Raw genomic sequence first — 14,609 nt, 5'->3', positions numbered from 1 at the left:
GTTTCCAAATAATATATCAACACCTGGTCTAAATCATTAAATATTAAAAAGGCACTCCCAGAAAGAGAATGCAAAATCCAAATGCCACTTCCAAAGAGGAAGGAATATAGTTGCACATTATGAATTTAGTAAGTGGCCTGCATAGTTGAAATGACTCTGAAACAGAGAAACCACAACCCAAAATAGCCTGAACACTTTTGTTATCTCAAACAATGGGCAGTTAGCCATTTATTCCTCCCTCTTAGTATATATTCTACTTTTCAGTCAAAACCTTATAAATTTGATGAGACTCCAGATTTGGCTGTACCAGACATTTGAAAGTTGAGGATGGGAAATACTGGTTGCACAATAACTCCTAGTATTGTATATATAAAAATGAATGCTATGCATATATTCATTTAAGTTTGAAATTTATATTGCACATTTATGACCAAAACAGATCTGGTATCTGCCACCAAGAAACCAACAACCTACAGAAGACACACACTGAACAAGCATGCATGACAAATGTCACACCTGAGCATATACATGCTCTACTGGAGTACAGGCTATAGATAATGAGGACATTCCCATCTGCCCCTTTCCTAGGCAGGCGAAGTCTTCAGGAAGTTGTCAGAAGACTTCTAAAATGATAATGCTCACTTCTGATACATAAAGAAGTAAACGTTTTAAAATTATATAACTGATTATTAATTAAATAAGTACACTCCATGACTATAACAGGGGCATCAAACCTAAGATACTGTTATTGAATCCTATTTTGCCCATTTAAAATTATACCAATGAAGCCAGGCATGGTGGTGCATGCCTATAATCCCAGTGGTTTAGAAGGCTGAGGCAGGGGGAATGCTAGTTCAAAGCCAGCCTCAGCAACTTAGTGAGGCCCTAAGAAACTCAGTGAGACACTGTTCTAAATAAAATTATTTAAAAAGGGGCTGGGGATGTGGCTCAGTGGTTAAATGTCTCTGGGTTCAATCCCCAGAACCAATAAATAAATAAAAAAAACAAATAAATAAATATATAAATATAAATTATACCAATGATATTTATAAAACAGCTTTAGAAAAGACCAAATTTCCATTGTGTAGATATAAACAGTTAGATTGGAACTCTATTAAAATTATATACATAGTTTAAAAAACTGACACAATTTTCAGGATGAGATGTAACCCAGTGGGAGAGTACTCACCTGTCATGCACAAGGCCCTGGGTTCAATCCCTGGTACACCAAAAGAGAAAGAAAAAAAATACACAATTTCCAAAAATCTTTTTGTTCTCTTACTCACAAGAGTAAATGTGAATGGAATACTATTGGAATATAAAAGTTTACATGTTTCTTTCTCTCTTTTTTTCTTTTCTTTTCTTTTCTTTTTTCTTTTTTTTTTTTTTTTTTTTTTTTTTACCACATAAAACCCAGGGCCTTGGGCAAATTAGGTAAGCACTCTATTCCATTAACTACATCTCCAGTTCTTCTATTTTATTTTTGAGACAGGGTCTCATTAAATTGCTCAGGCTGGAACAGAACCTGCAATCCTCCTGCCTCAGCCTCCCAAGAAGCTGGGATTATAAGCATGCACAATTGTACCCAGCATACTGATTCTTATTTCTAAAAAAAAGAAAGAAAAAAAGAAAGAAAAGATTTGTAATTGAGTGAGGCTATGAAACCCAAGACTACCTTCACATCATTCTCATGTAGGCCCTTCGGCAGTCAAGACAGTTGTCAGGCCCAGGAAAAATGGAAACTCTGTGACTAATAGCATTCTTGTTGCGTCTGATTTTAGGTGGAAAACCTCCACCAACATTTAAGAACTCTGCTCTAGATGGATACAGAACAGTGGAGTAAAAAAAGCAGAGGACCCAGAATAAGAGAGTCAGAGCTTGAGTCCCAGGCTGACGGACTATGGGCAGGGTACTTCATTTCTCTAAACTACAGTTCCCTCATCTATAAAATGGGGTCCACACAATATCTATCCACAAGATTGCCATGAGATTGTCAACATGAAAATATTTCATGAATTCTAGAGCTTTAAACAAATGCTTTATTAATTTTTGCTTAATATAGTAATTATATGTTCATTTAAAAAGTTAGAAAATACAAAAAAAATTAAGAAAAAAAATCCACATGCCTATTACTCAAACATTGTTACTTACCATAATTGAAATAAGTTCAACCCCAACCAAAAAAAAAAAAAAAAAAGCAAATAATTTCAGATGTTAATATTGATAGTTAAGTGACATAATTAATTGTTGATCTCTTTTTAAGAGCAAAGCATACGGCACATGCCCATAATCCCAGCTAATTGGGAGGCTGAGGCCAGCCTGGGCAACAGAGCAAGAACTGTCTCAAAATAAAAAATAAAAAGGGCTGGGTAATAGCTCAGTGATCCAGCACTTGCCTAACATGTACAAAGCCTAGGCTTCCAAGGTTGGGAGGTGGGCATGGGGAATCACACAGCCTTTCCCATCTATCAGTTAAAGCAAAGACAATGCTACTATTTGTACCTAAACTGGTCCTAACAGCATATGATATATGGGTAAGACCCATAAAAGTCAAGGCCACAAAAACTCCCCAAATAAATATTTCATGAGCCCAAAGAATAGTTACAACACATACCCTCAGATGCAATGGAGAAAGCAAAGTATCTGAAACCCCATTAATAAAAAGGACTTGACTGTAATGTGCACATCAAAGACTGACAGTTTTCTATAGGCCACTTCGATGAGAAAGAAGAAAAATTTACATACCAGTGGAAGTCTTACTTTTTCACACTGCTTATTGAATCCCATCCTTCTTAGAACTGCTCTACTTTCTGTTTCTGCACTTACCTTTCCTACCTCACTCTTGCTTTATTATTGGATTGAACTTTCTGTGTTTAAAATGGCCTTATTCCATACAAAGGACTAGTATTCAACAACAAAAAGGAATAAAGTTGTTTTTTTTTTTTTTCTTTTTAGGCGGGGCCGTACTGGGGATTGAACTCAGGAGCACTCAACTACTGAGTCACATTCCCAGCCCTATTTTGTATTATATTTAGAGACAGGGTCTTATTGAGTTACTTAACACCTCGCTTTTGCTGAAGCTGGCTTTGAATTTGCAATCCTCCTGCCTCAGCCTCTGGAGTCCTTGGGATTACAGGAGTCGCTGGGATTACAGGTGTTCATGCACCACCACACCCAGCCAGGAATGAAGTGTTGATACATGCTATACTATCTTATTGAACCTTGAAAACATTAGGTTATGTGAAAGAAATCAGACACAAAGGCTACATGTTATATAATTTATATGAAATGTCCAAAACAGACAAAGATCTACAGAGAGAGAAAGTGGTGGTTGCTAGGAGAAAAGGAGGTGGAGTTAGGGAGATAATGAGTAATGGCTAATGAATATGGGGTTTCTTTCTTTTTTTTGGTTCTCGATGGACTTTATTTTACTTGTTTATATTTGGTGCTGAGAATCAAACCCAGTGTCTCACACATGCTAGGCAATCACTCTTCCATTGAGCTACAACCTCAGCCCATGGGGTTTCTTTCTGAGGGGCAAAAATGTTCTAAAATTGATTGCAGTGATGGTTGCACAATCCTGTAAATATACCAAAAACCATTGACTTGTATACTTTAATTGGGCTAATTATATGGTATGTGAATTTTATTTCAACAAACCTGGTCCAAAAATGGTCTCATTCAGGATCTAGAGTAGGAAAAAAGACATGGAAATAAATATTCCCATCCTACCACTGCCCAAGTGTGGGGTAAAAGTGACAACTCAGTTGTAATATATAGATATATATAGATGATAGACAGATGAACAGACTAGACTACTCTGTCTAAAAAAGATACATGAAATTACAAATCCAAGCGAGTTCTGATCCTCCAAAAAACAGTTATCTTAATAATGCTCTAAGGCAAAACCTGGTCCCCAGATTCTTAAAAATACTGCACCTTTGCCTGAATAAAGTTTCTTCCACTTGTGAGGCCTTTCTTTATTAAATGTTCAAGTACCCTGTGCCTTAAAAGCCCAGCTCAAATGTTATATTCTCTACAAAGCCTCCCTACCTTCTGCCACCACCAAAAAAAAAAAAAAAAAAAAAGTCCTTTCATCTTCCTCTGAACTTCCAAAGTGTTTTAATTCCTCAATGCCACTTAGAACTTTTCAATCTAGTATCACGCTTATTCTGGCTAGTACCATACTTACTGCTTTGACATTCAAAGGGATCTCAATAAATACCTGTTTTAGGGGTAGGGCATATAGCTTAGTGGTAAGAGCATTTGCCCAGCATGCTGAGGCCCTAGGTTTGATTTATTTGGTACTGGGGTACCAAATAAATACCTATTTCAACAATCAAGAATTTCATCTTCATCTAGTAAATTTTAATATTGGAAGAATCTAAATGTTATTTAGACCAAGAATGATAAAGTTGTGGGCTCACAAATGCCTACTTCAGTCAAAATGTACATTTTATAGACCAAAATAAGACTAACATGGCATACAGATGTAAATATCTGAAAGAAATTCCCAAGGAGGTAAATTAGAACCTCCCAAGATAACTCCTAAGAAACATTCACTCTGATTACATAAATTCTAGAATATATGTTGGAAAATCAGCTTCATTATTTTAATTATACCATATGGTTCTTTCAAACTCAGGGTTCTATTATCAAGTTCTTCTTCTAATATATTTTCAATTAATTCCTTTTTCATTTTCCTTGCAACATCCTACGTCCAAGTCTTCATTTTCTTCACAATCAAGCAATTTTTAAAGTCTTCTAATTTATCTCCTTCCCATAGTTCCTTTTCCTTCAGCAATATTTATTGAGCCATCTGTGTGCCAATGTTGAGAAAAGGAACTGGGAAGCATATTAAAAAAAAAAAAAAATTAACTAAGGCCAGTTCTCTAGACACAATCTACTTGGGAACTTGAAGCATGTAGAGGATTCATTTAGGAGCCAAAATGAGCACTGTGATTTTAAAGCAATAGGTAGATAGGTCCTCTGGTCTCCCCAGGACATAACCCATACAGTCTTCCTCACACACCATTCTCATCCTTTCCCTCCCACTCTCTTTGTTCATCTTGTTGGATAAGGCCCTCTGTTAAACTGACCATATGTCATGTACTGACTTCATCTCCAATTTCTCCAATTTGCCTCCTGAGCTACAATCAAGACAATCTACTTACTGAAATCTGGAAGCAACTTGCAAGTATCTTTGTTCATAATTATCTATAAGCACAATCCTTTCTACTTTCTCTCTGCCTATTCATATCTAGCACCAATCTCGAATGCCTTCTTTTGTCTGTGTGGGAAGTATGTAACCATATGTAATTTTTTTTATCTTATGACTAAGCTTATTTCTTTGTATTCTCACAGAGTTTATTTACAGTGTTTCTTAAATAAGGGTTGTATATCACAATCACCTATGGAACTTCTTAAAAAAACAAAGCCCTTGACCCTACCTCTAGAGAGTTCTTCAGTAAGTCTGGGATGGAAACTGAACATCTTTACATCTAAAAAGCCCCACTGGTGATTCTCATGCACACTCTCAGCTGAGAACCACTGATTTATTACAATGCTCTTTATACTGCAGACATTAATGCTTATTAATTCATGGCATGGACGCTCATAAATAACTTTTCTCTAAATAGCCTAACCAGATATCAACTCTTGACTACACTAACTCTGTTCCAAGTGCAACATGTGGTTTTAAGATTTCATTTCCTGAAGTACTACATGAAGGGACACTATTACCTTGTCTCTTTACATTGTTTCCCATTTGTTGAAAAATGGAGGCCTGGAATGCAGCCATGTTAGACAACACTACATAAGAATGTACTCTGGAGCCTTAGATTAAATTTAGTTACAAAGAAAACAATGTAGAACTAGACATTTTGAATAAATACAGTATTCTTGAATAGATTCTTACTAAATCTTAACAGACAAAAGATTAGAAATTTGGTCTAGGCTATGTCCCTGTCTACCTAGCTACCAGTCTTCTGAATTGCTTGAGGTAGTCCAGGGCCCCAGAAAACGAAGGAAAACTTTCAGCTGCTAAAGTGCCTGTAAGTGCAGTAAAGTAACTAATCAGATAGCAACCCAAGCCCCACCCAGACACAGTTACCTCCCAACCTCCCAACTACCAAGACATAGGCTATTTACCCAGCTCAGTTAGGGAGCAGTAAGAACTTTTTCCAGAGTTGTTCCTCACAGACAGAAGCAGTCTGAGTCACCCACCCAGAGTGGGACATAAAGTGTGACATTAGTCAGGGGAGTGTTAGGATACTAAGCCCAGGCTCAGCACCTTTTGTCCCATTTCAGAAGTGGACTCCTCCTCCTCCAGGAATCACCTCAGTTATTAGTCAGAGTTGCAGGCTACAAGGGTCTGCAGAACCACTAGCCACCAGAAAAATGTGGACCTGGGAAGGGATGCCCCTGCCTTCTCTCGGGCAGGGGCCCGCAGATGCCGGATTCCACAGGCCTCTCCCAGCAGCTCCATCTTGCTTCCTGCCAGAAGGGGGGGCCGAGGAGGAGGGCCCCAGAGTCTGGAAAGGCCCCAGAGAGAGGAAGCCGGTTGACAGCAGGTAAAGCCAGGTGGACATCTCCACAGGCGGGAACAAAATAAAAGGCAGTAGGGGCGAGGGAGAGAAAAAATGGGCACCTGGTCATGAATTACTGCATAAAGGTGTTAGAATGCCTCAGATGTGAGAAGTGAAATGCCCCCCCAGGGTGAAGGAGGAGACCGCAGGAAGACAAATGTCAGTTTAGATGAGTGAAAGAAAGGGTCAGATCTAGGGAGCCCTGTCGAGGGGTGGGTGAGTAAGGCAGATCTCAGAGTGAGGGGCGGAAATATTCGTTAGAAAGGAGAGTAGCGTGGTTCAAATATGAATGCCTGGAAGGAAAGGCAGGGAATCGGTAAGAGAACCCGCCCCCACCACCACCACCCACAGGACAGACTGGGGAGGCCTAAAAAGGAGCTGGGAGCAAGGTAGTCAACGTGAGGAACGACAGCCTGTCCAAGGGAAGCGGCCACCAGACAGACTAACAACTATTTACTATTGACATACGCCACTCTAGGCACTTTACAAATAATACCTCGTTGACCATTACCACACCCGCAAGACAAGCTTTATTGTGATTGCCCCCATTTTATAGATGGGGAAACTGAGGCCCCGAGAGGCTCTGAAGCTTGCTCAAGGTCACAGAGTGGAGAAATCAGCATTAGGAACCACAGTATCTGGCATTAGAACCCACGCGTAAAGCCACAGGCAGCCCACCCGAGAAGCCGCAAAGCGGACCAGGACTCTAGGGATATCTCCCGACCCGACTCCCGTCCCTGACCCAGCAAGCTCACCCTGACGAGGTTGCTGACGGCCGCTTGCACGGCGGCCACGGGCGCGGTGAGGTCAGGGATGGCTTTGCCGTCCACCTCGCCCTCCTCGTGCATAATCACCAGGTGCGAGATCTGCTGCGCCACCGGCTCCAGGATGCTCTCAATCGTGCGCGTATGAAACACCGGCATCGTGGCGGTTTGCGGGGCGGCGAACCGCGGGCCACAGAGAACTGAGATCGGCGGGGCCGGGATCCGGCGGACAGACGGAGTAGGAGCAGCGACTGGAGTCCGGGCTTCCCTCGGCGTAACCAGCCTCAGGGGCGCCCCGCCCACTCACGTCGCCGCGCCCAATGGCAAAGTCGCTCAGGCCAAGGCCGTTAGTCCTATTGGCCCCTCTTCAAGATGCTCCACCCCCACTCCCGCGCCGCCAAAGTCCCGCCCCGCCCCCATTCCCAAGGGAGGGGCCTGGGATTGGGGCTGCGCTTCAGGGACTGCGACCGGATTCCCGAGCCCTAACGCGGGGCGCTCCTTATAAGGGCATGGTGGGAGCGGAGCGTGGTGCTGGAGTCGGATGGTCCCGCCCTCCGGGGGCCGCCTCCCGCCTCGGATCTGCAGAGCTCCGCCCCTCTGCAGAATCACCTCAGCGGGGCGGGGTTTCCTCACCTCGGGCGGCGCTAGAGTCTGATGAGACTCAGAGCCCTAGGTCTCCCCGCCCCCGCCTCAACTTTTCACAAGACACCGTCAAAATACTCTCCATTCCCTCTCATTAATACATAGAAACATAAAAGATTCAAACAACAAGAAATGCACCGAGAAACCTGCGTGCCCCGTTGATTTACACACTCCACCCACTGCCCTTAGAGATAGTCCCTGTTAATTTGATGTGTGACCTTCTAGACCTTTGTCTATGCATTTAGGTGTACGTATATAATTTCTAAGTATATGAGATTAAACATTTTCCTAAAACTATCTATTTTTCCCGCCTTAATTAAAATGCCCTGGTTATCCTTTACAGTTATTAGAGGTCTACCTCATTCTTTTGAAGGACTGTGTTTTCATTGTACGAAATAAAATGATTTATGTAAAAAAATATCCTAGTAAAAGACTCAGGTCGGGTTCTAGTTTTCACTGTTCAAAAACAAACCTGAGACCAGATATGGTGGCACGCACCTGGGTCCCAGCACCTGAGAGGCCAAGGGGAATCACTTGAAAAATAATCAGTATGGACATCATCGTAGTTTGTTTGCCTCTATGTGATTCACTTGTGTACTTACTGAGGACAGATGCTTTCAAAGTAAAGTGAAAATACAGAAGTATGCTCATTTTACCTGTTAATAGGTAAGAACACATTACCCAATCCCCTCACAGCCTGTTTTAAGATATCTTTTGATTAAAAACAAACAAAACAAAACAAAAAAGACATCTTTTATGTGTTTTCCTAACCTCAAATTCTCTTTTGCCCAAGCTTCCCCATTCTGAGCTTTCATTAATGCCTCCACACAAAATAAGCCCAAATCAAATGAAAATATTTCTCCAGGGCCCACATTTTGCAAGAAACTGAACTCTACCTTGTCCTGCCCAATTTGTGAAGCTATTTTTGTCTAATAGCATAAGGTTCCCTATTTCTACTGTGCTTATTGTCAAATCCTGGTTTCTTTTTTTAGGGGGAGTACTGGATGGAACCCAGGGGTGCTTTACCACAGAGCTACATCCCCAGCCCCTCTCCTTTTTCTTTTTCTAACTTTGAGACAGGGTCTTATTAAATTGCTTCTGGTGGGCTGGGGAGATAGCTCAGCTGGTAAAAGTGCTTGCCTCACAAGCACAAGGCCCTGAGTTTCATCCCCAGTACAGCAAAAAAAAAAAAAAAAAAAAAAAAAAATTGCTTCTGGCCTCACTAAGTTGCTGAGGTTGACCTTGAGTTTGGAATCCTCTTGCTTCGGCCTCCCTAGTGGCTGGGGTTACAGGCATGGTCACCACACCTGGCCTAAACTCTTCCTTCTTATATCTTTTTTTTTTTTTTTTTTGGGGGGGGGGGGCGGGGGATTGAATTTAAAGTCTCCGGCATCCTAAGAAAGCACTCTACTACTGAACTATTCTGCAGTCCTTTTTGTTTTATTTTGAGACTGGGTTTGGCTAAATTGTGTAGGTTAGCCTTGAATTTACAATCCTTGTGCCTCAACCTCCAAAGTAGCTGAGATTACAGGTGTGGACCACCATACCGTGCTGCTATCTTCACTTTGTTATTACTGTTTCCACATCTTCATAGTCAGTGAACTTCTGGATTCATTTTAAGATAATAATTATTTGGTGCATTCCAAGTGCTAGGCCCTGAGGATAAGTCCTTATTTAAATTCAGATGTATGCAGCCTTTATTATTTTATTTCCTCACTTTATAGACAAGAAAAAAGTTATGGAATTTGTCTTGCATTATGCATATGGGCAGTTATTCAATTTGTGGGGTTCATTGCAAAATGAGATTTTGCCTTTCTTTGGTGGTTTCTCAACTTATCATTGTATTTTTTATTTGCTAATTAATGTTGCACTCCCTGGGCAAGGGATACCTTCAGGATGAGTAGAGACCCTCACAGGAACATGTGAGCCCACTGGTTGCCAGGATCTTCTTCCTGCTAGCTAATGGACTGATTCTCTGTTCCCTAGCTAGGGAAAAGGAAGCCAAATCTGACATCTCTCCCCTTCTCACAGGCCTGCAGCTCCAACCTATAGCAGAAAAGTAACTTGCAAAGGCATTGCAGCCTTCCCTGAGACTCAATGACTTTCCCCCACTGAGTCAACCACTAAAATGCTATGGCATTGTAGCTCCAGTTGAGAATAGCTACCACCATATCTCATCCCTAGACACTGTAGGGAGCACACAATGAACCCTGACCAAGGTGGAGCAGGGAACAATGATCACTGGGCAAGAGTAGGGAGAGGGAGGCTGGGCAGGGCCAGGTAGCCAGAGGGTGTGAAAGCAGGCATCTGAAAACCCATTCACAGCAGGTGACAGAAAGTAGGTCCATGCATAAACTAAGACTCCAAGTCCCAGGGCATACTCCATTGTCCCATTAGACTTCATTCCTATAATGCCAACTGAAAGATAAAATTAATTAGAATTAGGACAGCAACCACAATGGGAAGTCTTTCTGAGTGAAGAGCCCTGTGCATTGACACTGTCTTCATGCCTATGAGCCAGGCAGGCCCTGCTTACACAGCTGGTAACCTAGGTCTGATCATGACTGACTCTTAAATAAACAACTCCCTAGGAACTCCCTTTTCCTATGAAGCCTCTTATCAAAACTAATAAAACTTTTGTCTAGTCCCTACCATAGCTAGCAAAGTTATTTTATCTGCCCATTGCTTTGTATTGATAATAGTAATATCTGGGTGATGGAACTATGTATGATTTTTTTTCTGTAATTTCCACTCTGTTCCCACTTTGTTAACTGTATGCTTATAAGCTTTTTAGCATGTTCTTCTATTCAATGTATTTCCTAAAAATTGGCAGCAAGATTCAGAGACTTGATCAAGTATTAGTCTTTTAACTGTAACATATCATCTTTACTCCAATCTTGTAATACGCACTGTTCATTACTGGCCATATTAACCTACCTAAGATACCATTTTGCACAATCCTCCATCCAAATCCTTGTGCTCCTCTCCATCCATATCCATTTCTGTTCCTCTCCTCCCTCCACATTCACACACACTCTAAAATCATTCTTGACACCTGTTAACACATGTTAATGCAAATGCCCTCCACAATATGGGTCCAGACTAACTTTACCACATTCTGCTTCCCCATCCAGACCCACAGATAGGTGAGTTGAATAGCACGATGTGCACAAACTCAGAGTCATCCAGTGTTCAAGCTGTAATCCCAGCTTTATAATTAGATTGAGATTTAAATCTGGCAAGTAGCTTTTCTTCGATCTACTTAAATTTCTTTCTTTGTAAAAGTAGGATAATACCACCCTTTTTGGTTGTTGTTTTCTTTGTTTGTTTAGTGGTGCTGGGAATTGAACCCAAGGCTTGCACATGCTAGGCAAACACTATACCACTGAACTCTTCCCCCGACCCCCAATCCATGATTGAACTGATCTTAAGGATCTGTGAATGGATTTATATAAAGCACTAAGGAGACCTTCAGTAAAATGGAGCTATTGTTGTTATTGACACAATCACAAATGACATATTCACAGTCTCAAAAAGCCCCTGGTAAAGTTTTACTTTTGAGTTTTTGTCCACATTCCTTTCCCACCCAGAAAGCTTTCTAAGCTTGCATAAGTCTTACCTATTGTGGTCAGTAAAATTCTAAGATGTCCTACAAGATTTCCCAGACCTGGTATACACACTATGAATATAATATATTTTACTACTGTGATTAGTAGCACAGTTGGCCTTAAAATAGGAAAATTATCCAAGTAGGTTTCACATGAGCCTTTCTTATTTAATTTAATTTATTTATTCTTATATGGCACTGAGGATTAAACCCAGTGCCTCACATGTGTTAGGCAAGTGCTTTACCACTAAGCTGCAACTCCTGTCCCTCACATGAGCCTTTTAAAGCAGAGTTCTCTCTAGCTGGTCACAGAGACTGTGCACTGTTTAAATTTCTAGCTTGAGAAGATCGCACAAAGTCTGTGTAGTGCTCAAATTCCAAGCAGGAGAAGATCACCCCGGGTCTGAGGATAAGAAAGAGTCTATAGGGCAGTGGAACTAAATTTGCCCTCAAAGGAAGAATAAGGTTTGGTTAGGCAGGCAAGCGGGCACACATTCCAGAATGAGCAAGTCTGGAGGTGGTTGCATGTTCCAGTTCAATGAATAAATTGGTCAGACTGAAGTGAATGTTCATGCAACTCAAAGATAAAGGTGAAAAAATAAATTTCCACAAGATTAAAACCTATAGGGGTTAAGGACAGTGTGGCAGTTGCTCTTAGTCGTGACTAGCTCAACATTATTCTTGGTCATATAATTAGTTTAAAGACTAGTAGCAATAAAGAACATTCTCAAATACATAAAAAATTAGCATTTCTAAGTTATAAATAATTATGGAAGGATTTTTGATGGTGGCAATTATATTACACACCACTCTATGGCATGGAAACTTTTGATTCTTTGAGATCCATAGCAATTCTGAGGTAGGTGGAAACAAGTACAGCTCTTTCATATAGAGACTGAGAAATTGAGACAGAGTAACTGTCAGTTGTGAGTACAATTTGTGGAAATCTTAGTCAATGATAGAGCTGGATATAAAACCTGAGTCTTCTATATTTAATTGGGATGTTCATTTTCTCTCCAGGTTTTTGCACATTCCTCCTGATTAATTTTTGGATTTCTGTATATCATTTAGGTATCTAAGAATTTACTTAGATCTTCCCAATATACTTCATTCAGTTTCTGCCTGTGTGAGTGAACTTACAACTTACAGACACACACAAACACAAAGGTATACTGCATTCCCCAGTTTACCTCAAATGTATGTTTTCTCTTTAGACCACCCCACCAACCCTTTCCTAACACATCCCCACATGAGAACCACATAGTGGCTTGCTTAGTAACTCTTCCTTCCCTTCCCCAAACGCTAACATATACACCACACCACACCCTCCACCCCCACCCCAAACCACAACCACTTCCCCCATCACTTTGAAAACAATGTGGCTCTTCTCTTTTCTTGACCACTTTTCTAAAATTCAATGTGGATTGATGGCATTTTCAATTTTGCATATTTTCTAATTATCACACTTTTTAATTGTACTTCATTCTTTGGTATTGTGTGAGAAAACTACAATGAAGTCTATTAAATTATGTAAAATTCCAGTTGCTAGAGATAACTGCTATTAACATTTTAATATATTCTTTTAGCTTTTTTCTATTTATATATGTATTTTATGTGTGTTCGATGTTTTTCTCATACAAGATTTTTACTGAGATCATTTATATACCATAAAATTCATCCATTTATAAATGTTCAATTTTTATTACTGCTATTTTCACCTTAACATTATTATATTAAGAACATAGGGCTGGGGATATAGCTCAGTTGGTAGAGTGCCTGCCTCGCATGCACAAGGCCCTGGGTTCAATCCCCAGCTCCAAAAAAAAAAAAAAAAAAAAAAAAGGAACATATATCCTTGAGCTGGGGTTGTAGATCAGTCAGTGGTGAAGTCCTTGCCTCACACTGGTGAGGCACTGGGTTCAATCCTCAGCACCACATAAAAATAAATAAAATAAAGGTCTCATGTCCACCTATAACTAAAAATATTTTTTTAAAAAGAACATATGTCCTTGACATTGAATATTCCTCAAAAATGTGATTTTTTTTTTTCCGGACATGATGGTGCATGCCTACAGTCCCCACAATTCAGGAGGCTGAGACAGGAGTATCTCAAGTTTGAAGCCAGTCTCAACAACTTAGCAAAACCCTGTCTCAAAATAAAACATTAAAAAGGGCTGGGAGTATAGCTCAGTAATAAAGCATTGCTGGGTTCAATCCCCAGTACCAAAAAAAATTTTTAATAGCCATATAACATTCAAACTGTACAAGACCAGAATTTTATTTTATTTGATTATCTCCCTATTATTGGACATTTAGGTGTCTCTAACCTTTTATTATTATAAGTAATACTTTAAAATATCTTTGAGTTTTAATCCAGGCACAGTGGCACACACCTGTAATCCCAGCAACTGGGGAGGCTGAGTAGGAGGGTCATAAATTCAAGGCCAGCCTCAGCAATTTAGTAAGACCCTCAAAAATTTAGAGACCCTGTCTCAGAGTAAAAAATAAGGACTGGGGATGTAACTCAGTGGTAAAGTGTCCTTGGGTACAATCCTCAGTATACACACACACACACACACACACACACACACACATACGTGTATGTAAACTCAAATATATTCAATGCCTATAAATATAAAAATTCAAAGATATCTTTGAGTTTTTATACTTATAGACATCAAATGGTTATTTTAAAGCATTTATTATTATGAGAAGAGCAAGTAGCATTGATTACCCACCCAGTATTCATTTTCTTCTTCACCCTTCCCTTATATAGTATATAGAGTTGTATTAGTTATCCGTTGCTTCATATAAATCACTCCAAAACAATAATCCTTCATAGCTTTCAAGGTTTCTGTATCTCAGGAATTTGGAAGTGGCTTAGCAAGTATGTTCCATTACAGAGTCTCTCATGAGGTTGTAGTGAGATAGTATCTACAGCTAGGGACATCTCCAATGTCACATGTCTGATATGTGGACAGGGATGACTTGAAAAGCTGGGATCTTGAG

At 40.2% G+C, this 14,609-nt stretch overlaps 1 protein-coding gene across 4 annotated transcripts in view; it reads right to left on the bottom strand.

Annotated features, from left to right (window-relative positions):
* Vcl (vinculin) overlaps nt 1–7,619 on the bottom strand; it is a 103,628-nt gene extending 96,009 nt beyond the window's left edge. For 2 of the 4 annotated variants that reach the window (XM_047553714.1, XM_047553715.1), the window contains exon 1: nt 7,343–7,615. In XM_047553714.1, the coding sequence (XP_047409670.1) occupies nt 7,343–7,510 (168 nt within the window). In that variant the 5' untranslated portion in view covers nt 7,511–7,615. Of the gene's footprint in view, nt 1–7,342 lie in introns of all 4 variants that reach the window. The other 2 variants (XM_047553712.1, XM_047553713.1) reach the window with 2 other exon arrangements.
* Between the last annotated feature and the right edge of the window lie 6,990 nt (nt 7,620–14,609).

Source organism: Sciurus carolinensis, chromosome 5, assembly GCF_902686445.1.
Source record: "Sciurus carolinensis chromosome 5, mSciCar1.2, whole genome shotgun sequence".
Classification (NCBI taxonomy): Eukaryota; Metazoa; Chordata; class Mammalia; order Rodentia; family Sciuridae; genus Sciurus; species Sciurus carolinensis.
This window is presented reverse-complemented; position numbering and strand designations above follow the sequence as displayed.